The sequence below is a fragment of the Balaenoptera ricei genome, chromosome 15 (genome assembly GCF_028023285.1).
Source record: "Balaenoptera ricei isolate mBalRic1 chromosome 15, mBalRic1.hap2, whole genome shotgun sequence".
Classification (NCBI taxonomy): Eukaryota; Metazoa; Chordata; class Mammalia; order Artiodactyla; family Balaenopteridae; genus Balaenoptera; species Balaenoptera ricei.
In genome coordinates this window covers 50,527,001-50,551,987 of record NC_082653.1, presented here as the reverse complement: position 1 = coordinate 50,551,987, position 24,987 = coordinate 50,527,001, and the positions used below count along the sequence as shown (strand labels likewise).

General features: G+C 52.2%; 5 protein-coding genes across 6 annotated transcripts; all 5 read right to left on the bottom strand.

Moving 5' to 3' along the window:
• Positions 1-5,848: 5,848 nt before the first annotated feature.
• Positions 5,849-6,492, bottom strand: HBQ1 (hemoglobin subunit theta 1). Of its 2 annotated transcripts, XM_059896787.1 has the most exons (3): positions 6,391-6,492; positions 6,096-6,300; positions 5,849-5,995 (listed from the first exon to the last, which is right to left on the bottom strand). In XM_059896787.1, exons 1-3 carry the CDS (start codon positions 6,483-6,485, stop codon positions 5,867-5,869), a joined length of 429 nt encoding a protein of 142 aa, XP_059752770.1. In that variant the 5' UTR covers positions 6,486-6,492; the 3' UTR covers positions 5,849-5,866. The 2 variants fall into 2 exon arrangements, with proteins under 2 accessions (XP_059752770.1, XP_059752769.1); XM_059896786.1 differs by having other exon boundaries at positions 6,096-6,492.
• Positions 6,493-8,409: 1,917 nt separating this feature from the next.
• Positions 8,410-9,203, bottom strand: LOC132348687 (hemoglobin subunit alpha). Its single transcript, XM_059896470.1, has 3 exons — positions 9,071-9,203; positions 8,760-8,964; positions 8,410-8,634 (listed from the first exon to the last, which is right to left on the bottom strand). Exons 1-3 carry the CDS (start codon positions 9,163-9,165, stop codon positions 8,506-8,508), a joined length of 429 nt encoding a protein of 142 aa, XP_059752453.1. The 5' UTR covers positions 9,166-9,203; the 3' UTR covers positions 8,410-8,505.
• Positions 9,204-11,315: 2,112 nt separating this feature from the next.
• Positions 11,316-12,109, bottom strand: LOC132348575 (hemoglobin subunit alpha-like). Its single transcript, XM_059896203.1, has 3 exons — positions 11,977-12,109; positions 11,666-11,870; positions 11,316-11,540 (listed from the first exon to the last, which is right to left on the bottom strand). The coding sequence occupies exons 1-3, from the start codon at positions 12,069-12,071 to the stop codon at positions 11,412-11,414; spliced, it is 429 nt and encodes a 142-aa protein (XP_059752186.1). The 5' UTR covers positions 12,072-12,109; the 3' UTR covers positions 11,316-11,411.
• Positions 12,110-13,789: 1,680 nt separating this feature from the next.
• On the bottom strand, positions 13,790-14,557 carry HBM (hemoglobin subunit mu). The gene is made up of 3 exons (XM_059896204.1): positions 14,452-14,557; positions 14,092-14,296; positions 13,790-13,981 (listed from the first exon to the last, which is right to left on the bottom strand). Exons 1-3 carry the CDS (start codon positions 14,541-14,543, stop codon positions 13,853-13,855), a joined length of 426 nt encoding a protein of 141 aa, XP_059752187.1. The 5' UTR covers positions 14,544-14,557; the 3' UTR covers positions 13,790-13,852.
• Positions 14,558-15,235: 678 nt separating this feature from the next.
• HBZ (hemoglobin subunit zeta) lies at positions 15,236-16,584 on the bottom strand. The gene is made up of 3 exons (XM_059896987.1): positions 16,490-16,584; positions 15,507-15,711; positions 15,236-15,406 (listed from the first exon to the last, which is right to left on the bottom strand). The coding sequence occupies exons 1-3, from the start codon at positions 16,582-16,584 to the stop codon at positions 15,278-15,280; spliced, it is 429 nt and encodes a 142-aa protein (XP_059752970.1). The 3' UTR covers positions 15,236-15,277.
• Positions 16,585-24,987: the final 8,403 nt, after the last annotated feature.

Sequence of the window (24,987 nt, the reverse complement as noted above, 5' to 3'; positions counted from 1 at the left end):
TGTTCATCAGTGATATTGGCCTGTAATTTTCTTTTTTCGTGGTATCTTTGTCTGATTTTCGTATTAGGATGATGGTGGCCTCATAGAATGAGTTTGGGAGTAATTAGACCGACAAAGGATTAGTCTTCTAATTTACAAACAGCTCATGTGGTTCAATACCATAAAAACAAACAACCCAATCAAAAAATGGACAGAAGACTTAAATAGACATTGCTCTTGGCCATACAGATGGCCAAGAGGCACATGAAAAGGTGTTCAAAATCGCTAATTATTGTAGAAATGCAAATGAAAACTACAATGAGATATCCCTTCACACCAGTCAGAATGGCCATCACCAAAAAATCTACAAACAATAAATCCCAGAGAGGGTGTGGAGAGAAGGGAACTTTACACTGTTGGTGGGAATGTAAGATGGTGCAGCCGCTATGGAGATTCCTTAAAAAACTAAAAATAGAGCTACCATATGATCCAGCAGTCCCACTCCTGGCCATATATCTGGAGAAAAACTTGGTTCGAAAGTGTACATGCACCCTAGTGTTCATAGCAGCACAATTCACAATAGCCAAGACATGGAAGCAACCTAAATGTCCATCAACAGATGAATGGTTAAAGAAGATGTGGTACCTGTATACAATGGAATATTACTCAGCCATTAAAAAGAATGAAATAATGCCATTAGCAACAACATGGATGGACCTGGAGATTATCGTACTAAGTGAAGTAAATCAGAGAAAGACAAATGTCATACGATATTGCTTATGTGTGGAATCTTAAAAAAAAAAATGATACAAATAAACTTACAAAACAGAAGCAGACTCACAGACTTAGAGAACATGGTTACCAGTGGTAAGGTTGGTGGTGGGGGGGATAGATTGGGAGTTTTGGATTGACATGTACACAGTGCTATATTTAAAATAGATAACCGGGACTTCCCTGGTGGCGCAGTGGTTAAGCATCTGCCTGCCGGGACTTCCCTGGTGGTGCAGTGGTTAAGACTTTGCCTTCCAATGCAGAGGACACGGGTTCAATCCTTGGTCTGGGAAGATCCCACATGCCATGGAGCAACTAATCCCGTGTGCCACAACTACTGAGCCTGCACTCCAGAGCCTGAGTGCCACAACTACTGAAGCCTGCACACCTAGAGCCCGTGCTCCACAACAGGAGAAGCCACCACAATGAGAAGCCTGCGCACCGCAGCGAAGAGTAGCCCCTGCTCGCCACAACTAGAGAAATCCTGTGCACAGCAGCAAAAACCCAACACAGCCAAAAATAAATAAATAAATATAGATAGATAACCAAGAAGGGCCTACCAAAAAAAAAATATATATGTAGTTGTGAGGCAAATTTGGTTATATTAATGAGTTCTGTAGATGAACAAGGTGAACATGAGGTTGATTTGGTCATTGGAACATCCTGATGATGGGTGAATTTTGAGATTGTTTTTCCCTCTTATTCCAGAATAACTTTTTGTGATAATGATAAATTATATACTGATTTTTTTTTTTTTCTGTCAGGTCTTAGTTGCGGCACACGGGATCTTCATTGAGGCATGCGGGATCTTTCGTTGTAGCATGTGGGATCTTTCGTTGTAGCGTGCAGGCTTCTCTCTAGTGGTGTGAGGGTTTTCTCTTCTCTAATTGAGGCACGTGTGAGCTCGGTAGTTGCAGCGTGTGGGCTTAGTTGCCCCATGGCATGTGGGATCTTAGTTCCCCGCCCAGGGATCAAACCCGCGTCCCCTGCATTGGAAGGTGGATTCTTTACCACTGAACCACCAGGGAAGTCCCTATATACTGATATTTGATGTAGAATTATTCCTGGGTAAAGAAATAAAAGAAATTTAATATATATATATATTTTTTATAAATTTATTTATTTATTTATGGCTGTGTTCGGTCTTTGTTGTTGTGCGTGGGCTTTCTCTAGTTGTGGTGAGTCGGGGCTACTCTCTGTTGCAGTGTGCGGGCTTCTCATTGCGGTGGCTTCTCTTTTTGTGGGGCATGAACTCTAGGCGCATGGCCTTCAGTAGTTGCGGCACATGGGCTCACAGTTATGGCTCACAGGCTCTAGAGCGCAGGCTCAGTAGTTGTGGCGCACGGGCTTAGTTGCTCTGCGGCATGTGCGATCTTCCCGGACCAGGGCTTGAACCCGTGTCCCCTGCATTGGCAGGTGGATTCTTAACCACTGCGCCACCAGGGAAGTCCAAAAGAAATTTACTATTTTTTAAAAAATAAAGGATACAGCCAGCGGTGTGCTGGAGCCTGCACAGGTTAAGTTGGCTCAGGTTAAGCTGTAGGAATTTTGAGAGCTTGTTGTTAAACACAACCACTATTAAAAATTAAGTTATAGTAATTTACAACTAAATAGGTCATGTGAAAAACAGGTAATAAATACTGAAAGCCAATTACTTCCTAATTATGTTACTACAGTTTACTGTCATCTATGCTTACGTCTCTTGTATCTGGACAGTGGAAATACTACACAATGGCAGCTACTATACGTCTCTTCCTTTTTTTTTTTTTTTTTTTTAAAAAAGGTGAAACCGAATCACTATCACTCTTTTTTTTTTTTTTTGCCGAGCCATGCAGCATGCGGGATCTTAGTTCCCCGACCAGGGATTGAACCGGCACCCCGCTGCAGTGGAAGCACAGAGTCTTAACCACTGGTCCGCCAGGGAAGTCCCTATATATCTCTTCCTAATTTTCCATTCAGTGATAACCTGTTTGATAGCCTGAATCAACCATGATGGCATGATGGCAGTAGTTATACCACGGAAATTGGCTACAAATCAGTTCCCATTCCGTTCTTCCTGAGTGCCAGTTATTTAAATGTTTACCAGCCCACAACTGTATACATCTGAATTACCTCCCAAAAGGTTATACTAAAACTTCCACCAGGAGTGTATCGGATCTTGCCTTTTTAAATATTTCCATGACAGGTGTCTTGTTAATGAGCATTTTAATTTGCATGTCTTTATGCATCTTTGCAAATGTCTCTTGGTCGTTGGTACACTATGAGTTGCCTGTTTGTCCTTTGGCTTATTTTTCTATTGGGTTGACTGGTGTTTTAAAAAAAAAAAAAAAAAATGTAGAGGGGGTGGGAAAGAAGAATTTGGATCTTGTAAAGAAAAAGATAATAACCCTTTGCTATTTGTGGCAAATATTTTTCTCCCAGTTCCTCTTTTAACTTTGTTTATGGTGTCTTTTCCTCCCATACCAAGTTTTTGCTCTTTATATCATCCAGTGTGTCCATTTTTTCCAGTGACACTTTGAGGATACCATTTCTTAAGAAAATCTCTCCAAGGAACTTCCCTGGTGGTCCAGTGGTTAAGACTCTGTTCTTCCACGGCAGGAAGCATGAGTTCGATCCCTGGTTGGGGAACTAAGATCCCACCTGCTGCACTGCATGGCCAAAAGAAAAAAAAGAAAATCTCTGCACATGTGCCTAGAAGGACCTGGAAGGCTTACATTACATGCTACCTTGTCACATGTCTCTGTGGGGCTGTTCTGCCTGTGGGTGTTTGCACCTGTGTGTGTGTGTGTGTGTGTGTGTGTGTGTGGTATGTCTATTCCCTTTTTATTTTTTTTAAATTAATTAATTTTTTGCTGTGTTGGGTCTTCGTTGCTGCACACGGGCTTTCTCTAGTTGCAGTGAGCAGGGGCTACTCTTTGTTGCAGTGCGAGGGCTTCTCATTATGGCGGCTTCTCGTTGCGGAGCACGGGCTCTAGGTGTGCGGACTTCAGTAGTTGTGGCACGTGGGCTCAGTAGTTGTGGTTTGCGGGCTCTAGAGCGCAGGCTCAGTAGTTGTGGTGCACGGGCTTAGTTGCTCCGAGGCATGTGGGATCTTCCCAGACCAGGGCTCGAACCCGTGTCCCCTGCATTGGCAGGCGGATTCTTAACCACTGTGCTGCCAGGGAAGCCCTCTATTCCCTTCTTATCCACTGTTTCACTTTCCATGCTTTCAGTTATCCACAGTCCACCCAAGTCCAGAAATGTTAAATGGAAAATTCCAGAAATAATTCGTAAGTTTTAAAATGTGCATTCTAGTATTGTGATGAAATCTCCAGTGTCGCACTGCATCTCGCCTGGGATGTGAACCATCCCTTTGTCCGGTGTGTACCACCCATTTGTCACTGAATAGCCCTCTCTGTTATCAGATAGACTGTCCCAGCATCTCAGTGCTTGTGTTCAAAGTGATCCTTATTTTACTTAATAATGGCCTCAAAGCACAAGAGGAGTGATGTGCCAAAGAGAAGACCTCACGTGCTTCCTTTAAATGAAAAGCTAGGGCTTCCCTGGTGGTGCAGTGGTTAAGAATCTGCCTGCCAATGCAGGGGACACGGGTTCTAGCTCTGGGCGGGGAAGATCCCACATGCTGCAGAGCAACTAAGCCTGTGCATGCTACAGCTACTGAGCCTGCGCTCTAGAGCCGGTGAGCCACAACTACTGAAGCCCGCATGCCTAGAGCCTGTGCTCCGCAACAAGAGAAGCCACCGCAATGAGAAGCTTGCGCAACGCAACGAAGAGTAGCCCCCGCTCTCTGCAACTAGAGAAAGCCCTCACACAGGAACGAAGAGCCAACACAGCCAAAAATAAATTAATAAAGCTAAAAGTTCCAGACTTAATAAGGAAAGAAAAAAATCGTATGCTGAGGTTGCTAAGATCTATGGTAAGAACGAATCTTCTATCTGTGAAATTGTGAAGAAGGAAAAAAATTCATGCTGTTTTGCTGTCTCACTTCAAACTGCAAAAGTTACAGCCACAGTGCGTGGTAACTGCTCTGGTATTGAGATGGAAAAGGTATCAAATTTGCACAGCAAGATATTTTGAAAGAGAGAGACCACATTCACATAGCTTTTATTACAGTACATTGTTATCGTCTTATTAGTTATTGCTGTTACTCTCTTACTGTACCTAATTATAAATTAAATTTATTATAGGTGTGTACATATGGGAAAAAACATAGCACGCTTCAGGTTCGGTACTGAGGTTTCAGGCATCCACTGGGGGTCTTGGAATATATCCCTCAGGATAAGAGGGGACTCCTGTCTGTGCATGTCACACGTATTCTTGGATGGGACTCCCATGCCCTCCATTTGTTCACACAGTTTCCCCATGTGTCAAGTGGGGAGTGAAGGAATAATGGATGTGCTGGGCCCACTGGGATACACAGGCAGGTGCAGCAAGTGGAGTAGTTCTCCGAATTTTTTAAAGGAAGGCGCTCTGAGGTCTGCCTCCTGAGAAGTGTGGCATGTGGGCAGGGCTCTCTGACGGCTCCCTGGTCCGCCCTGTCCGCTGCAGGAGCCACCTCCTTCCACCAGGTCCAGAGTCTGGCAAAGGCGCCTTTGACCCCAAGCCTACCGGTTACCCAAAGTCCCCAGCACGTTCCGGAGGCGGAGTTCCGGTGCGCGCCGGCAGGGGCGCCGGTCCCTAATTTTCTTGCAGGCTGTGCCGCGCGGTTCTAGGTGGATCTGAGGTGTCCGAAGTGGGCAGCCCGGAGGAGGGTCTGGCCTCGCCAGCTTGTGCCTATGACCGCCACCTGCCACCCCTTCCCGAGCGGCCGAAGCCCCGGGTCTGCACCGCTAAGTGGCCGCGCCCAAGGGCATGGCGAGTCGGGGTTTACCACTTGGGATTTGGGACCCGCTGTCCAGACTTGCCTCAGGCTGCCGGGGTTCGGGGGGCGTCCGCGCTGGGATCTGACAATTGGGAGTGAGACTCGGCCTTCCTCAGACCCCTACTTCCTTTGGGAGGGGCGCCCCCGCCCCTTGTCAGGCCCAGGGCGCGCTCCCCTAGAGAGAACACGCGCGCACGTGAGGCTTTGTCCGCGGACTTTACTCAAATACGAGCCCCACGCGACCACCCTCCCACTTTAGTGACAGTTGGGGACCAGCGCCGAGATCACGTGGCTCAGAAACTTGTCCAGCGAGGCCTGCAGGAAGGGGCTGAAGTCTCCGGGGTAGTGCCGGGCGAGGGTCACCAGCAGGCAGTGGACCAGCAGCTGCGGAAAGAGGGAGTCGTTCCCACGCGGGTGCACACCCCTTCCCTGACGGGAGCCCCCTCCCCCGGCGACAGGGGTCAGGCCCCGCCGGCGAGCTCACCTTGAACTTGACGGGGTCCACGCGCAGCTTGTTCGCGTGCAGCTCGCGCAGAGCCGACAGGGCGCCGGGCAGGTCGTCCAGGTGGTCCACGGCGAGAGTCAGCGCGTCGGCCACTTTCTGGCCGTGCGCTCTGACCTGGGCGGAGCCGGGGCTCAGGTCCAGGTGGAGGAAGTAGGTCTTGGTGGAAGGGAAGGCCAGGAAGGTCCTGCGGGAGGAACGGCGAGTCAGGCTGGGGAGGAAGGAGGACGCTTTCCCGAGCGGGCTGAAGGCAGGGGAGGTCGGGGCCTGTGCGCACCTCTCCAGGGCCTCGGTCGTGTAGACGCCGACGTTGCTACCCAGCTTCAGCCACAGCGCGCGCACCGCAGCCTGGTCCGCCGCCTCCAGCACCATCGTGGAGCCCGGCCGGCCGCGCGCTCGGCGCCTTGATGAAGCCCGGGTTGCGCCTGCGCGTATCTGCCCGCGGTCCCCTTGGCCTCCGGGGTTCGCCGTGCCTCTGGTCGCAGAATCTGGCCCCAGGGGCCCGGACCGCTCCACGGAGCGTCTGCTCCGACCTGGGGCCTTCCTAATCGCCCTGGACTCTGAGGCCCCTATTTTTGAAGGTTTACTCTATGGAAACTAATATTTAGTATGTATCATTAATATTAGGTAGCCCTGAATTTTAGCATGGATTTTGGCATTGAACGTCAGCTTATTCTACCTCCCTCCCGAGTCTATTATGACACCTTTCTGAGTCTATTTTCTCATTTATGGTATATAAGGAAGGTAATAACAATTTCTTCTTTCCAAGGCTGTGCCTGGTTCATAACAGACGCCCCTTTCTGACAATGAGCATTTATATTGGGTGCCTGGGATATATCCCCAAATAATAGCTAATACCTATGCAGCACTCATGCTGTGCCAGGCATCACTATACATCCTTTTTTTTTTTTAATTGCGTTGAAATTCATATAACATAAATTTTACTGTCTTAGCTATTTTAAGGTGTACAATTCAGTGTCTTTAATTACATTCACAGTGTGTGCAACTATCACCACTGTCCAGTTCCAGAACGTTTTCGTGGTCCCAAATAGAAACTCTGTCCCCATTAGCAGTCAGTCCATAACCCCTGCCCTCCAGCCCCTGGCCATTACCAGTCTTTCTGTCTCTGTGCATTTGCCTATTCTGGACATTTCATGTGAATAGAATCATGCAATATATGGTCTTTTGTGTCTGGCTTCTTTCACTTAGCATGTTTCCGAGGTTTATCCATGTTGTAGCGTGTATTGACACTTCGTTGCTTTTTATGGATGGATAACATTCCATTTTATGGAAAGATAGATCACATTTTGTTTGTCCACTCATCTGCTGATGGACATCTGGGTTGTTTCCACTTTTAGCCCAGGCCCTCATTTTTCCTAATAATAAAATAAGGAAGACTGCCTCTTACAGAGCTCATACTGTGCCACCAGCTGTGCTAAAAGCATGACACACTGAGTCAGGGAACCCGCCATCGCATTTTCTGAGGATGACACTTGGGCCCAGGGAAGAAAGGACACTGCTCTCAGTCGGGGGCTCAGGGCTGGACGACTACCAGGACTGGACACTAGGGGCACTAGGGGCATTCTCCATGGGAAGGAAGCACATCGGAGTGCAGGCGCCCCACCCCCACCCCCACCCCGGGCTCTCTTCTCCACTGCTGCACTGGGGGGAGTCAGTGGGCCTCAGGGTGATGCAGTGGATCCTGAGCTGGGCCCCCCAAATCAGGCCTTTAGACCCTGTGAGTGTCCTGGGGGGTGTACCAGGTGAAAGGGGCATATCCAGGAAATTGCCTGGCTCTGCAATGGCACTGCTCACCCCAATTTCCTCTAGACTGTGCATGTACTTGGGAGGCACTTGATGGGGAGGGGGCACTCAGTGAGCCTCTGAAGAAGTGTGATCTCTGTGTTCTCCCCACCACCCAACTCTGGGAAGAGCCCTGGGAAAGCTCCAAGGTCCTAGGCTGGAGGTCCACCAACTCTCAGCACAAGTGTGTGTGCCATAAAATGTAAAGACAGGAAACAAACCCATTATTTGAGCAAACCCGCGATGAATATGCAAGTCTCTAGAATTAATTCGGTAAAGGGCGGATGTACTCAGCAAGTCACTCCAGGGTGAGGGTGAGGGCTGCCCAGGGAATCCCGGGCAGTGGCAGTGGGACTGGCTCCAACCCACTCTTCTGTACTGTTTTCCCCTTCCCTCTCTTCACCTGCCTCGGAGAGTTGCTTGGTCCAAGGCAAAGAGAACCACTCCGACCCCGGTACGGTTCGTGGACACAGAGAACCAAGGCTACAGAGGCTGCAGCCCACTCAGACTTTATTCAAAGATTGGGAAGTGAGGGTGCCCAGAGCTCCAGAGGGCCCCAGGCCAGGGTAGGGATCGCAGAGGCTCCAGCTTAACGGTATTTGGAGGTCAGCACGGTGCTCACACTGGCCAAGAACTTGTCCAGGGAGGCATGGACCGAGGGGGTGAACTCGGCGGGGAGGTGGAGAGCCAGGGTCACCAGCAGGCAGTGGCTCAGGAGCTGCGGAGAGAGGGGGTGTCAGGGGGCGTGGGGTTGGGGGGCACCGCCGTGCTCCACCTCTGGAGCCCCACCGCACTCTCTGCCTTCCTAGCTCAGATCTCTCCCGGCCCGGCCCGCGAGCTCACCTTGAAGTTGACCGGGTCCACACGCAGCTTGTGGGCGTGCAGGTCACTCAGATCAGACAAGGCATCGAGCAGGTTGTCCATGTGGCCAACGGCTTTGGTCAGCGCGTCGGCCACCTTCTTGCCGTGGCCCTTGACCTGGGCGGAGTCGTGTCCCAGGTCGAAGTGGGGGAAGTAGGTCTTGGTGCTGGGGAAGTTCATGAACATCCTGAGTGGAGAAGAGGCGGGAGAGCCGGGCTTAGGCCGGTCGGCCCAGGACCAGGACGCGATGGGGCGACCGGCCCCGGTCCCAGCCAGGCAGGTGGGCTGCTCACCTCTCCAAGGCCTCTGCGCCATACTCTGCACCGTGGTTGCCAATCTTAGCCCAGGTGGCCTTGACGTTGCTCTTGTCGGTGGGAGACAGCACCATGGTGGGTTCTCTCTGAGTCTGGGTCAGGACCAGAAGCGTGCAGGGCTCGGAGTGCGCGAGCCTTTATGCCTGGGGCGCGAGGGGCACGCCCGATCGCGCCGCGCTCATTGGCTGGCGCGGGGCCGGGATGCGCCTTTGGACCTGGACAGCAGGGGGCGCGCGGCGCAAGGTCTGCGCCTGGCTGAGCGGTGGGTGCTTCGCTCCCAGTTTGTGGAGGGACCTGGAGACTCTGGCCAGGGTGTTCTCCCTCCCACCGGCTGCTTCCCGCCCGCTGCGTCCACCTTCCCCGGAAGTGATATCCTGGTCCCAGCTGGCGGGGGCCGGTTTGTGGAGCGGGGTGGATGCCCGCTCTTCCACCCTTTAGAACCCCCGAGGGATGGAAGGGAGTAGGTCATCCCGTCCCACCCACCCTGGACCTAGGCTTGGCACACGCTAGGCATTTTAAATTTGGGCAGAATCAGTGAATGAATGGGCGATTCAGTGCGTCTAGTTCAGGCCAGAGACGGATGCACACAAGACGTGTGCGCATCGCTCACATGTCCTCAACAAATCTCTCCTGGAATCCCTCCGGCTGGGGGACTCCGGGTTCAAGTTTCTTCTTCCAGGGTGGTAGTTGCTGCACCCCAGCCTTTTCTTTTTTTGGGGGGGGGACGAGCCGCGGGGCATGCGGGATCTTAGTCCCTCGACCAGGGATCGAATCCGTGCACCCTGCAGTGGAAGTGCAGCGTCTTAACCACTGAACTGCCAGGGAGGTCCCCACCCCGGCCCTTTTAAGGCAAGATTTGAGGAACATTTCTCAGCTGATGTCTTACATTCATAATATGGGAAGACCTCCCACAAAGATATAAGGAAAAGACAAAAGACTTATGAGAACAGTTGACAGAGGATTTTAACAGGAAATTAATGGAAATATCAAAATGACCAACAAATATATGAAGTGAGACAGAGCTGAATGAATTGGCCAGAAGACAGGTAGAGGAGACACAGTTCAGTGAGAAGAGCAGGTTGAAGAAGAAAATGCCTAAGGTAGAATGGTATTTTTGACCAAAAAAAAGTACAGTTGTAGACGTAGCTGTGTCCCCTCAGCACAGGATAGGAGCCAGTGGGCTCAGTCCCAAACTGTGAGCCTTGGCTCTTTCTGCGGGGGTTAGGTGGACAGGACAGAGGGACTCTCTCCCTCCTTTGAATCACACAAAGAGGGTGTGCGCGTGTGTGTGAAAAAAACCATGGGTGGATTTTAATTTAATTCTTCAGTGTTTTTCTATATTTAAATGAAAGTGAATTGGACTGTGGGGCAGAGGAAGAGTGCGTGGTGGAGAGGGGGAAGCCACTCCCCAGCTGTTCAAAGAGGTCCTTGTCCAGAAAGAAAGTGGTGAGCAGGGGCCCCACCACCCTCCCCAAACTTTTATCCAGCGCTGGGTGTTGACCTGAAGATGAGGGCTGGGCTGGAGGTGCTGATAGGGTCCCTAAGAGCTACAGGGTGGGTAGGGTGTGCAAGGTTTCAGCGTGGAGTCCGGGGCACTGGCGCGTGGGATGGGGGCCTTTGTGAAGGTTGCTCACAGCACCAAGGCAGAACTGCCGGGAGACCCCAGGAGCCTGGGGCTAGAGGTTGGGGGTGGGGTGCATGACGAGCTGGGATCACAGGGCTGGGTGCACAGTCAGCTATTCAGGTGTATCTGGGACTACAGGGACAAGGGAGAGAGGAACTCTGCTCAAGGCTGCAGACAGCTCGAGGCCCCTCTTCTTCCCTGACTTCCCGCCTCCCTCCACACCACCGCAGGGAGTTACTGTGACCCCAGGAAGGGTGCCTGGGCCTTCGACCCCTATTCCAACTCACCTTCCCTCTGGTAGGAAGGAAGTGGAAATTCAGGGAGGTTGTCCAGCTCCTACATTTGCACCAGGAAAAGCCTATTTGTGTGGTTTGTTTGCTTGGATCTAACTATCTTTAAGGGGGATCAGAGAAACTGCAAAACAGGGTGGCCATTTTAGGAGAGCCCTTGCAAGTCAGAGCTTGGTTCACTTGGTTCAGCAGATTCTGGGAGGCCTCAGCCTTAGCTCCCGTCCCTCGTCCGCACTCCCACTCCTCGCTGCTGGGAACCACCCCGACCCCGGTACGGTTCGTGGACACAGAGAACCAAGGCTACAGAGGCTGCAGCCCACTCAGACTTTATTCAAAGATTGGGAAGTGAGGGTGCCCAGAGCTCCAGAGGGCCCCAGGCCAGGGTAGGGATCGCAGAGGCTCCAGCTTAACGGTATTTGGAGGTCAGCACGGTGCTCACACTGGCCAAGAACTTGTCCAGGGAGGCATGGACCGAGGGGGTGAACTCGGCGGGGAGGTGGAGAGCCAGGGTCACCAGCAGGCAGTGGCTCAGGAGCTGCGGAGAGAGGGGGTGTCAGGGGGCGTGGGGTTGGGGGGCACCGCCGTGCTCCACCTCTGGAGCCCCACCGCACTCTCTGCCTTCCTAGCTCAGATCTCTCCCGGCCCGGCCCGCGAGCTCACCTTGAAGTTGACCGGGTCCACACGCAGCTTGTGGGCGTGCAGGTCACTCAGATCAGACAAGGCATCGAGCAGGTTGTCCATGTGGCCAGCGGCTTTGGTCAGCGCGTCGGCCACCTTCTTGCCGTGGCCCTTGACCTGGGCGGAGTCGTGTCCCAGGTCGAAGTGGGGGAAGTAGGTCTTGGTGCTGGGGAAGTTCATGAACATCCTGAGTGGAGAAGAGGCGGGAGAGCCGGGCTTAGGCCGGTCGGCCCAGGACCAGGACGCGATGGGGCGACCGGCCCCGGTCCCAGCCAGGCAGGTGGGCTGCTCACCTCTCCAAGGCCTCTGCGCCATACTCTGCACCGTGGTTGCCAATCTTAGCCCAGGTGGCCTTGACGTTGCTCTTGTCGGTGGGAGACAGCACCATGGTGGGTTCTCTCTGAGTCTGGGTCAGGACCAGAAGCGTGCAGGGCTCGGAGTGCGCGAGCCTTTATGCCTGGGGTGCGAGGGACACACCCGATCGTGCTGTGCTCATTGGCTGGCACGGAGCCAGGAGGTGCCAGCCTGGAAAGCTTGGTCTCCAGAGAGTGCAGGAGTGCTGGAGTCCCAAGCGGGCCCCACCCAGTCCTGCCTAGAGCTGCCTAGATCCAGCTCTCTAGGGCCCTCTCTTTTCCCGCTCCTGTGGATCTGGGAGCTCACACATGTTTCCGAGCCACCCAAACCCACTGGCACCCGAGTTTGTCCCCAGCTGGGGTAGCCTCGAGGTGTCTATTTGCCAGTCTTGGAGAGGAGCACAATCTTTTCCGAAGTGAAACAAGCTGTTTTCATACTAAACTTTTCTCCAGGATGAAGAGCTGTAAACTGCCCATGTAAATAATGTGGGTGCAGGATGTAACAGGGGGGAAGTCCTTTAAGCAACGTACCCACAATGGTGGGCAGGCCCTGGGGCAGCGCGGGTTAGCAGGTGTTGTCATGGACGGCGGGGGCATTCCACCCAGCCAGGGTCAGGGCTTAGCATCCAGCAGCCCCTCCCCACCCCCTGCTTTGGACTTGGTCCCCCACTTCCCGGCCCTGCACAGATGTGAGATTGTCAGCCAGGGAACCATTCTCATTCAGAGTTTGGAGAGCTCCTAGGGTCAGGCTCCTGCATTCGCAGAGGCTCTATCTAAATGGAGCACTAAGATCCCTGCACCAGTGCTGCAGAGGGAAGACAGATTGACAGGGCACGTGTGTGTGTGTGTGTGTGTGTGTGTGTGTGTGTGTAAGGTGGGGCACCATGGCCCAGGGACCCCAGAGACTGAGCGGGGCGGCTGGAGCTGGGGTGGGGTTTGGGTGGCCATGGGCCTGCCAGGCACCCACCCTACATTAGGATCTTCTAAATTATTTCAAGACCCAGCGAGGTTGGGGATTTTCCATCGGATGCATTAGGCTCAGCTCGCTTAGGGACAAGCCTAGTATCGCACCTCATGTTGACGTGACACGGGTTGTGGCCGTAGAGGTCTTCCTTCCTACCCCCACTCCCTGCCCCAGGAGATTCAGAGGAAGGGACTAACTCGGACCAGGGCAAGGCAACTACAGAGTGAGCGCTGGAGGTAGGGGAGAAGATGGGAAAGGACAGAGATGAGGGTCCGTGGAGCCCTGGGCCACAAAGTCTGTTTGACCTCAGGCCAGAAACTTGCCCCCTAGGCCTCAGTGCCCTGCCTGTCTGTTAAAGAGGCGAAGATTGAGGCTTGCAGTTCCCGGAGCGAGGTAGGGACAGAGATGAATGAGTGTGTGACTGAGGACGTGCTTTGCGAATGGTACGGCACCGCACGGGTGTCAGATGCGAGATGAAGCTGAAGACCCTTCCCCCATCCGAGCACGCGCTCGGCCCCACCACATTCCCCTGCCCCGGGAGGGCAACTGTTCTGTGCAAGCCTCTGGGTGTACACACCCAGCCCAGACCCCCAGACTGTCAGACCGGGAACTGTCCTTGTTCAGGGTTTGTTGAGTGCCCAAGGTCCCGTTCCTGTGCCCCTGGTTCCATTGTCAGCAAAGGTTGGGGATCCTGCCCTAAGATTCCGCGAGGCTCCCCTCAGGACCCGGAGCTTCTCTGCCCGGCAACTGTGACGTCAGTCCGCCCGCTCCCCAAAGACCACACCTGCGCGGGGTCCAGCCTTTTGAGGCTTGTTTATTGACATGCGCAGACCTAGACCTGGGGCACAGAACTCAGCGGTACTTCTCTGTCAGCACTACCGCCAGGCCCGTCAGGAACTTATCCCACACCGCCTGCATCTCCACCGTGAACTCGCCCTGCAGGTGGGAGGCCAGCACCACCTGGAAACACTGGGTCAGCAGCTGCGGGAGAAAAGGCTGGTGAGAAGAGCTCTGTCCTCGCCAATTCCTTGCCGAATGCCTCCCCACCTCGGCTGCGCGCGCGAACCCTGCTGCGTCCCGGGGTGGCTCACTGGGAAGTTGGTGGGGTCCACGCGCAGCACATGTGCGTGCAGCTCGGCAAGCGGACTCAGGGCCGCGCGCAGGTTGTCCATGTGCCGGACGGCCACTCCCACCGCCTCGAGCACGCGTTGTCCGTGGCTCAGCAGCTGCACCTCGTCAGGGCGGTCGCCCAGATGCTTAAAGTAGGCTTTGGTGCTGGGGTACACCGTGAAGAGTCTGCGAGAGCAAGGGTGAGGAGGGAGGGCGGTCCCTCCAGCGTCTGCGCCGCCCAGACCCCGCGAAACCCCGGTCAGGCCCGCCCCACTCCCGACTCAGGCTCAACACCCCAGTCTCCGCCTCGCTGCGGTTCTGGAGACCCAGCCCCAACCCACCTGAGCAGAAGCTCCGCCCCGAAGGGCGCCTCATGGCCGGCGATCAGGTCCCAGACCTGTGCTACGTGGGCGCGCTCTTGGGCGCTGAGCATGGCGTTGGCGTGGCGTGCTCTGGGGGCCGCGCCCGCAGTCCCGGCCTCCTTATAGCGGCCCTGCCCCCGGCGCCCTGCCCGCCCTTATCTTCAGGAGCGCGGCGCGATCCTGGGGACCCTGGTTGCCAACCCAGGTCCCTGTCACCGCGGAGGAACTGAATCACGCCGTGTGTGTGTGCCTTGGCAGCAGACTTTAGGGGGATCTACAATTATTCCACAGGGAGCCGATGGAGGGATTGGGAGAAAGAGCTCGGAGGGCCAGGAGGTATCAAGGGTCCTCTCAGTGCGTGAGCTGTGACAACAAGCTTTGAGGAAAGGCCCCTGAGTCCCTACACATACCCTACATATACACACAATACGCTGACTGAAGCGACAGACTAGGTGATTTGGGAGGCGGGAAAGAGGCACAAACTCAGGTCTGACCCGAGAAAACGGCGTGGGCGGTCCTGGGCTGTTCTGCTCCCTCCGGTCGCGACTCTGGGGTCCTCAGGACCAAGGACCGCCCCCAAAGCACCCTTGGAGTGACCTCCAGGCCGGGGGTGACACTAGGGTCGGCCGTGTTCCTGCGAAGCCGCCATTCCCTCCCTTCATTCTCCTCCGCTTCCCCCAATACTGAGACGCACGACCAGGCTCCCTCCATCCTCATCCATTTATTGGGGGTCCCGGGTGGAATCGTAAGAGGGTGCAGGGGAAGGGGAGGGCTCGAAGCCTGCCCTGGGGGTCGGGAGGCATCCTCAGCGGTACTTCTCGGTCAGGACGCGGGACACAATGGACAGGAACTTGTCCCAGGCGGCGTGCGCGTCGGCCGTGAAGTCGGCAGGGAAGTGCGAGGCCACCGTGACCAGCAGGCAGTGGGACAGCAGCTGGGGCGACAGGGCGGCTCAGGGCGGGCGCGGTGCGAGCGGCGGGCACCCAGCCCCGCCCCCGGACCCCGCCCCGCCCCGGGCCCCGCCCCGCGCCCACCTTGAAGTTGACCGGGTCCACGCGCAGCACGTAGGCGTGCAGCTCGCTCAGCTTGGAGAGGGCGCCCGCCACGTTGTCGATGCTCTTGACCGCGTCGCCCACGGCGGCCACCACCTTGGAGCCGTGCGCGCGCAGCTGCGCGGAGCCCGCATGCAGGTCGAAGTGCGGGAAGTAGGTCTTGGTCTGGGGGTAGCTGGAGAAGAGCCTGCGGGCGGGGCGGGCCGGAACATGTCACGTATGCACGCGGGAGTTAAAACGTAAATATTAGGGCAAAAAATGCAACTTGACCCCAATATGAACATTTTAAAGACAGACAGGATCGGTATTGCGGACTTCAGCTGTTGCCCCGGCTCCAGTATGGCCCGGCCCACCTCACCCTCACCGCCCCTCCTCCAGTCATTCGTCCCTTCCTTCACTCACTCATTCAATCAGCAATGATTGTGGAGACCTGGGTGCTGGGCGCGGAGGGAGAGACACAATCGACCCTCATCACCCTCCCCATTCCCCTCCTCTTCCTGCCCGCTGACCACCGTGCACCCGCCTCACCGCTGCTCATGCTTACTGAACCTGCATATGTCCCCTCCTCACTGTCCCCTCCTCAGTGTCACCTCCTCACTGTCCCTCCTCACTGTCCCCTCCTCAGTGACCATCCTCAGTGTCACCTCCTCACGGTCCCCTCCTCACTGACCCCTCCTCACTGACCATCCTCAGTGTCACCTCCTCACGGTCCCCTCCTCACTGACCATCCTCAGTTTCCCCTCGTCACTGTCCCCTCCTCACTGACCCCTCCTCACTGACCATCCTCAGTGTCCCCTCCTCACTGACCCCTCCTCACCGACCCTTCCTCACTGACCCTCCTCACTGTCCCCTCCTCACTGACCCTCCTCGCTGACCCATCCTCCCTGACCCCTCCCTACTGACCCCTGTCCTCACTGACCCACACTGTCCCCTACCAGGCTCCATCCCTCCCACCTGGCGCTCACCTCTCCAGGGCCTCGGTGCCGATGATGTCTGCCTGTGTGGAGATCTTGCCCCACATGGACACGACGATGGTCCTCTCAGCCCTGGTCAGAGACATGGTGGCGGCTGAGTGGGAGCTGGGCGTGCTGAGAACTGGCGTCCGTGGTGCTCAGCCCCCAGGGTCCCCTTATATACGTGGAGCCAGGGTGGGGGCCAGGCCGTGGTCATCGCTGGGAGAGGGGAGGGGGCCATGGGGGTGGGTCTCTTATCAGATCCAGTGACAGTGGGCAGTCAGGGCCCGGTGGGCCTGGTGGGGTGAGGGGCTATCACTCCGGCTGCCCTTGCTGGGCCTTAGAGGGGGCGTTGGCTGCAACCTGACCAGACTCCAGGGGAGATAGGGGCCCAGGCAGCCCAGTGCCGCACTGCCCTTGTCCGTTTCAGAATCACAAAATGGGAGAAGCCAGAGGAGCAGTGCCCACACACCCTCTTCGGCTGGCCTGTGCCCATGCTGCCTGCGTTGCTCCTCGGTGGGTCCTGTGGCTGGACCCACGTGCCAGCACCGCCCCCCGCACCCCCCTCCCCCCCAGACACTGGCTCTAGGATCCCTGGGTTTCCTCCAAGAAAGCAATGGTTTTGCCAAGTGGGCCCTGAGGAGAGAGGTACTGACTGGTCCTGTTCCTGAAAAGCTGGAAGAGGTGGCCAGTCAGTAAGAGAATCCTAATGTCATGTGCTTTTGGGGACTGCTCTGTTGCTCACCATGTTATAATTTCAACATAATGAGGCAAATATGCCTTTTAATTTTATTTCAACATACAATACAGCTGATTTTTTTAATGTACTGCTCCGTGAATTTTGACACGTGTGTAGATTTGTGTAACCCCACCACAGTCAGGACACACAACAGCTCTATCAGCCCCAAAACTCCCACTGCCCCTTTGCAGTCTCACCCTCCTCTGTCCTCTAAACCCTGACAACCACTATAATTCTGTCTTTTTCAAGAATATCCTATAAATGGAACCATGCGGCATGTCATCTTGTAGGACTGGCTTCTTTTACTTAGAGTAATACCCTTGAGATCCGTGCATGTTATTGCCTGTATCAGTAGTTGGCTTCCTTTTATTGCAGAGTAGTACTCCACAGTACTAATATTCATTCATTCTCCCACTCAAACATGTGGGCATTTTCCAGTTTGGGGCTATTACAAATAAAGCTGCTATGAACATTCTTGTGTAGGTCTTTATGTGAACATAAGTTTTTATTTCTCTGGGATGATACCATATCTAGGAGTAGGATTGTTGGTTCATGCGCTAAGTGTATGTTTAACTTTGTAAGAAACCACTAAACTGTTTTCCAGAGTGGCTTTACCATTTTGCATTCCACTCAGCAATGAAGGGAAGTCCTAGTTTCCGTGCATCTTTGTCAGCATCTTTACATGTTAGTAGTTCTGACGGTTGTGAGACAATATATCATTGTGGCTTCAATTTGCGTTTCCCTGATGGCCAGTGATGTGGAGCGTCTTTTCACGTGCTTATTTGCCATCCATGTAGTCTCTTTTTAATTAATTAATTAATTAATTAATTAATTAATTTATTTTTGGCTGTGCTGGGTCTTCGCTGCTGTGTGCAGGCTTTCTCTTGTTGTGGTGAGCGGGGGCTACTCTTCATTGCAGTGCACGGGCTTCTCATTGTGGTGGCTTCTCTTGTTGTGGAGCACGGGCTCTAGGCACGCAGGCTTCAGTAGTTGTGGCTCGCAGGCTCTAGAGTGCAGGCTCAGTAGTTGTGGCACATGGGCTTAGTTGCTCCGCTGCATGTGGGATCTTCCCGGACCAGGGCTCGAACCTGTGTCCCCTGCATTGGCAGGCGGATTCTTAACCACTGCACCACCAGGGAAGTCCCATATATTCTCTTTGGTGAAATATCTCTTCTGGTCTTTTGACCATTTTTAAATTGGGTTGTTTGTTTTCTTATTGTTGAATTTTGAGAGTTCTGTATATGTTCTGGATGCAATCCTTTGTCAGATATGCAATTTGCAAATATTTTCTCCTAGTTTGTAGCTTGTCACTTCATCCTCTTAATAGTGTCATTTGCGGAGCCAAAGTTTTATTTTTGATGAAGTATAATTTATCAAGTTTTTCTCTTAAGATTCATATTTTTAGAGTCATGCCTGAGAATTCTTTGCCTAATCCCAGGTCACAAAGACTTTTATCTATGGTTTCTTCTAAATGTTTCATAGTTTATATTTTACACTTAGATCCATGATCCATTTTGAGATAATTTTTGTATGAAGTGTGAGGTTTATGTCTGGGTTTGTTTTTCTTTGCCTATGAGTGTTCAATTTTTCCAACACCTTTTGTTGAAAACACTATACTTTCTCTATTGAATTGCCTTCTCTAATTCATTTGTAAAAGATTAATTCGACATATTTCTGCAGGTCTATTTCTGTACTCTCTAATTTGTTCCATTGATCTATGTATCTATCCTTCACCAAAATCACACTGTGTTTATTACTGTAAACTTTATGTTCGGTCTTAAAATTAGATCCTGTCCCAAGAATGGGAGAAAACATTTGCAAATCATACATCTGTTAAGGGACTGATCCACAATGAAAAAAAATCTTACAACTCAAAAATAGAGACAAAAAACTAATTGAAAACTGGGCAAAGAACTTTAATAGACATTACTCTAAAGAAGACATACAGATGTCCAATAAGCCAATAAGCAATAAGAGATGCTCAGCATCGTTACTCATTAGGGAAATGCAAATCAAAACCAAAAAGAGCGCACTCACTAAGATGGCTATAATCAAAACCCCTAACCCTGAACTCTAGCCCTAACCTTACCTACACCTATTAGAATGGCTATATTTAAAAGACAAATGACAAGTGTTGGTGAGGAGGTGGTGAAATTGGAATCTTTAGACACTGCTGGTGGGAATGTAAAATGGTGCAGCTACTGTGGAAGACAGCCTGGCAGTTCCTCAAAAGGTTAAACATAGAGTCACCACATGACCCAGCAATTCCATTCCTTGGTATATACCCAATAAAATGAAAACATACATCCACTCAAAAACTTGTACTGTGTTCGTAGCACCACTATTTATAATAGTCAAAAAGTGCAAAAAACCCAAATGTCCTTCAACTGATGAATGGGTGAATCAAACATGGTATAATCTATGCAATGGAATAGTATTCTGTCATAAAAAGGAACAAAGTACTGATACATAAATGAACCTTGAAAAAATACATATTGTGGGACTTCCCTAGTGGCACAGTGGTTAAGAATCCACCTGCCAATGCAGGGGACACAGGTTTGATCCCTGGTCTGGGAAGAGCCCACATGCCGTGGAGCTAAGCCCATGTGCCACAACTCCTGAGCCTGTGCTCTAGAGCCCACGAGCCACAACTACTGAAGCCCACACACCCTAAAGCCCACATGCCGCAACTGCTGAGCCCACATGCCACAACTACTGAAGCCCACGTTCTCTAGGGCCCGTGTACTGCAACTACTGAGCCTGAGTGCTGCAACTACTGAAGCCCGCAGACCTAGAGCCTGTGCTCCACAACAAGAGAAGCCACCGCAATGAGAAGCCCGTGCACCACAACGAAGAGTAGCCTCCACTTGCTGCAACTAGAGAAAGCCCGAATGCAGCAATGAAGACCCACCACGGACAAAAAAAATTAAAAATACATATTGTTTGATTCCATTTATATAAATGTCAAGGACAGGCAAATCCTTAGAGACAGAAAGTAGATTAGGTTGTTGTCTGGGGCCGGGGTAGTTGGGGGGTGTGACTGCTAATGCGGATGGGGTTCCTTTTGGGGTGATGAAAACGTTCTAAAATTGTGCTGATGGCTGCATAACTCTCTGAATATACTAAAACCCATTGAATTGCACACTTTAAATGGGTGGAATATATGGTATGTGAATTTTATCTAAATAAAGGTGTTAAAAGACTGGGTGATGTCATTCCTCCCTCATTATTCTTTTCCAAAATGGTTTTAGTGATTCTGGTTCCTTTGCCTTTCCATATGAATTTTGGAGTTAGTCAAAGAGTTATCTGCACAAAAGCCTATTAGACTTTTTACAGAATGGGTAAACGTTTCCCGCGTGGCAAGTTCTGATCACAGATATGTTGCTGAACTATTCTTAGAGAAAATTGTGAGGCTCAGACAAGCCCTCTGATTGGAAAACGTGTACAAGAATAAGCAAGGATCGAGCACCTTCTGTATGCCAGACACTGTGCTTGGCACGTTATTGTGCCATGATGTTGGTCTCTTCTACGCCCAAGCCGGGCTTGATGGGAGTGTGGAGGTTTGAGTGCAGGAGCTGAGTCCAATGGATGCCTCCCCACTGCTGAGCAGACAGGGCGGGGATCTCACCCGGGCTGTTGGTGCCTGTCTGTGGCCTGGAGGTCGAGTCTGCTTTCATGGAAGCCCCTTCCAGGTCTCTCCCTACTTACATTTCACAGCTGTCCCCCTCTTCTACTGTGACAGGGTCGCCCTCTCCCAGGGAGGCGCTCACCCTCCACTGGCCTTAGGCTTGTTGCTACCTCTCCTGGCAGTGCTGACTCCAGGGCCCCAGGTGTTCACCGGGAGTGCGGTTTTGCCTCTCTGGGTTCGTTCCAGAATGGGATGAGCCCGGCCCTCCCCAGTCACCTCTGGCTGTTGCTTGGTTCAGAAGGAAACTCCAGGGCCACCGCCAGCATATGGGCCTTCCATAAGGGTATGTAAGGCTGATCCTGAGGCTTCAGCTCCTAGAAAGGAGAGGTGTCAGCAGGGAGACAGACAGAGACAGATGGACAGACTGGCAGAGAAAACAGACTGAGCGAGGGAGACAGAGGAGGCTGAGCGCCAGGTGGAAGGTCATGCAGAGGGAGGGAGTCTGGAGGTCCTGGGTGAGGCTGGAGCGGGCCTGCCAGGCGAAGGTATTAGGTCTGCCAGAGGGGGAGGCACAGTGGGGTCTCAGTGAAGGATGTGTCTGGGAGACGCCCCCCAGCTGCAGCGTCTGGGGTCTGTGGCCAGGAGCCAGTGCGGGAGGTAATGAGTATGGACTCTAGGCCTCCCACTATGGGGCCGGTCCTCCCCTCCTCTCCGGCCTCAGGGCCTCCTGTTACTCTCCTGGCAGCACTTCCCCCCATCCTTGGCCTCCATAGGAGAGGGAGCCACAGGAAGCCACTTTGTTTCTGAAACGACCAAGCCCTGCAAAGCATTGGTGTGGGCAGGGGTCCTTTTCTTTTTTTACTTTTTTCATTGTAAAATATAGCACAAGATTACATCATAGCCTAATGAATTATGTCATAGCCTAATTAATTATTATAAGGCACATCTCAGCACCCCAATCCTCCCCAAAGGTGACCCCTACCCTGACTTACCTTCTTGCTTTTCAATAACTTTTTAAAAATTTTATTTATTTATTTAGTTAGTTTTGGCTGTGTTGGGTCTTCGTTGCAGTGTGTGGGCTTCTCACTGTGGTGGCTTCTCTTGGTGAGGAGTACAGACTCTAGGCTCGCGAGCTTCAGTAGTTGTGACTCGCGGGCTCTAGAGCACAGGCTCAGTAGTTGTGGCTCTGCGGCACGTGAGATCTTCCCGGACCAGGGCTCGAACCTGTGTCCCCTGCATTGGCAGGTGGATTCTTAACCACTGCGCCACCAGGGAAGTCCTTCAATAACTTTTTACTACCCAGACGTGTGTCCTTAAGCACTTTAGTTGGTTTTGCCTGATTTTGGCCTTCAGGTACATGAAACAGTACAGTGTGTTCTGTCACCCGTGTTTGTGACGTGCCAGAGATGCTGTGGGTGTTCATTGTCATCTCTGTGTTGTATTTCCTTGTAGGAATATATCACAAAGTTACGCAGGGTACTGGGGAATGGACATTTGGGTTGTTTAGTTCTTGGTTGTTGTGAATGATGCTGCAGTGAACATTCTGTCAGATATATTCCTAGGAGTGGGGCTGCTGCGTCTAGGGCATGGGAATTCTCAGCTTCAATAATTAATGCCATACCGCTTTCTGGAGCAGCTGTACCACCTTGCATTCCCCTAGTGATGGTTGAGTTCCTCTTTCTCCACATCCTTACAAACGTTTGCTGTGGTAGGTCTCCTGGTCTCAAATTTTAGCTATTCTGGTGGGTGGGTATTAGTTTCTCATGTGGTCTTAATTTGCACTTACCTAACACTGATGAGCTTGGGCCCCTGTTCACATATTTGCTGTCCTTTGGATTTCCTCTTTCTTGAAGTTTCCAAGTCATGGCCATTTTTCTCTTGTGTTGCCAGTCTTATTGATTTACAGGAATTTAAAAAATATTCTGGATATAAGTTCTTTGTCAGTTTCATGTGTCTTATATCCCCCAGGTCTGTACCTTGCCTGCAGTCTCTTAGCACTGTTTTTGAACGGAAGTTTATAATTTTAATGCAATAAAATGTAGTGATTTTTAAAATTGGGTTTAAAAATGTTGTGCCTTTCTTTCTTTTTTTTTTTTTTTTAATAGCTACTTTATTTATTTATTTATTTATTTTTGGCTGTGTTGGGTCTTCGGTTCGTGCGAGGGCTTTCTCCAGTTGTGGCAAGCGGGGGCCACTCTTCATCGCGGTGCAGGGACTGCTCTTCATCGCGGTGCGCGGGCCTTTCACTATCGCGGCCCCTCCCGTTGCGGGGCACAGGCTCCAGATGCGCAGGCTCAGTAGTTGTGGCTCACGGGCCCAGCCACTCCGTGGCATGTGGGATCTTCCCAGACCAGGGCTCGAACCCGTGTCCCCTGCATTAGCAGGCAGATTCTCAACCACTGCGCCACCAGGGAAGCCCTGTTGTGCCTTTCTATACCCAACAGCCAAAAGGTGGAAACAACCCAAATGTCCATCAGTGGAGGAATGGATCAACAAATCATGATACTTCCATACAATGAGATATTATTCAGCCATAAAAATGAAGTACCAACACACCCTGACATGGATGAACCTTGAGAACATTATACTAAGTGAAAGAGGCCAGATGTGAAAGGCCACACATATTGTGTGATTCTACTTATATGAAGCATCCAGAACAGGCAAATCCAAAGAGACAGAAAGTGGATGAGTGGATGCCAGGGTCTGGGGGGAGGGCAATGGGGAGGATGGAGAATGATGAAAATATTCTGGAACTAGTTAGTGATGATGGTTGCATCCGTTACGAATATACGAAATGCCACTGAATTAACTGTTCACTTTCAAATGGTTAATTTTGCGTTGTGCAAATTTTACCTCAATTTTTTAAAAAAGTGGAATAAGCGTTGGACTGAAGGCTTCAGTGAAGTGAACCTTCTGTATTACTTTTCTAAGAACTTTACTGTTTGGTCCTTTGAGCCGGGCAACAGTCCACCTTGGACTGATTTTGTGTGGTGTGAGGTGAGGTCTGTTGTGTGGCCCTAGCTAACATTTACCAAGTGCTTTCTAAGTCCTGGGCATAGACCGATACTCTTCATGTTGGGTATTTGACCCTCACAGCTCTGTGAGAGAAGTTTTATCTTACTATCATGACATGTTTTAAGATAAGGAAACAGAGGCTCGGGAAGGTTACGAAACACGTTCAGTTTCAGTGGAGGGGGACCAGCCCCAGTGGGCAGAGGAGACCAAGGTTTGTTGTGGGCAAGGTCTTCTGTCTCTAGGCCTTGCATTCCCCGCCGAAAACAAGAGGGGCCCGAGCCTGTGCAGGACTTCAGGGTGCTGAAACCTTCTGGCCTCTGGGCCGAATTCCAAGCCCCAGGCTTGTTCTGAGCTTGTGTGGCTGGGGCTGAGTTCAGAGGGCCCTGGTCTCAGCAGAAGACCGAAGAGGGATCTGCATACCCTCACCAGAAAGCAGCCCCTGGGTGACCCTGGGCAGGGTCAGGTAACTTGTGAGCCCCAGTTTCCCTGGTTTAACCTCTGGTGGGGGTTAGAATAGCCTCCACCTCACTCTTAGGAGGGATGAGCTGTCACCATGTGACCTTGAGACAAGGCAGCATGAATTCAAGATTATCGTGGTTCCTATTGTAGGTGAATGATTCTTTCTGGGCAGAGATGGTGGAGATGTCAAGGTGGGTCTGAGATAGGGTCTGTGAGCCCCGCCTGGCCCTCTGGCAGTGGTGGCTCTATCAGGCCCAGACCAAGTGGCAGGACTGATAAGGCCTGGCCGTCCAAGGAGCCTCCTGGCCCTGCCCCGGGGAGTAGGGGGAGAACCCAGGCTGGGAGGAAAGGTCAAGAGTTTCAGTTTCCAAGAATCCACTTACCTTCCAAAAAGCAGGTTACTAAAGAGAGTTATCTAAATTTAAAATGAGGACTTAGAGGTGTGGGGTGCTGGCAGGGAAGAGTCTGAGGACATACCCTGCAGTGAGCAGAGGCTGGACCTGGGCATGTCATTGTTCAGGAGACCATTTGTTCCCACTGCTGTTACTGGTGGGGAACCTGAGGCCCAAAGTAGGGCCAGCCTACCCTCGGTCCCTCTGGCTGCCGGCACCAGGCTGGATTGGCCAGGGAGTGACCGTGAGCCCTGGCTTCCCTAAGAGCCCAGTGAGG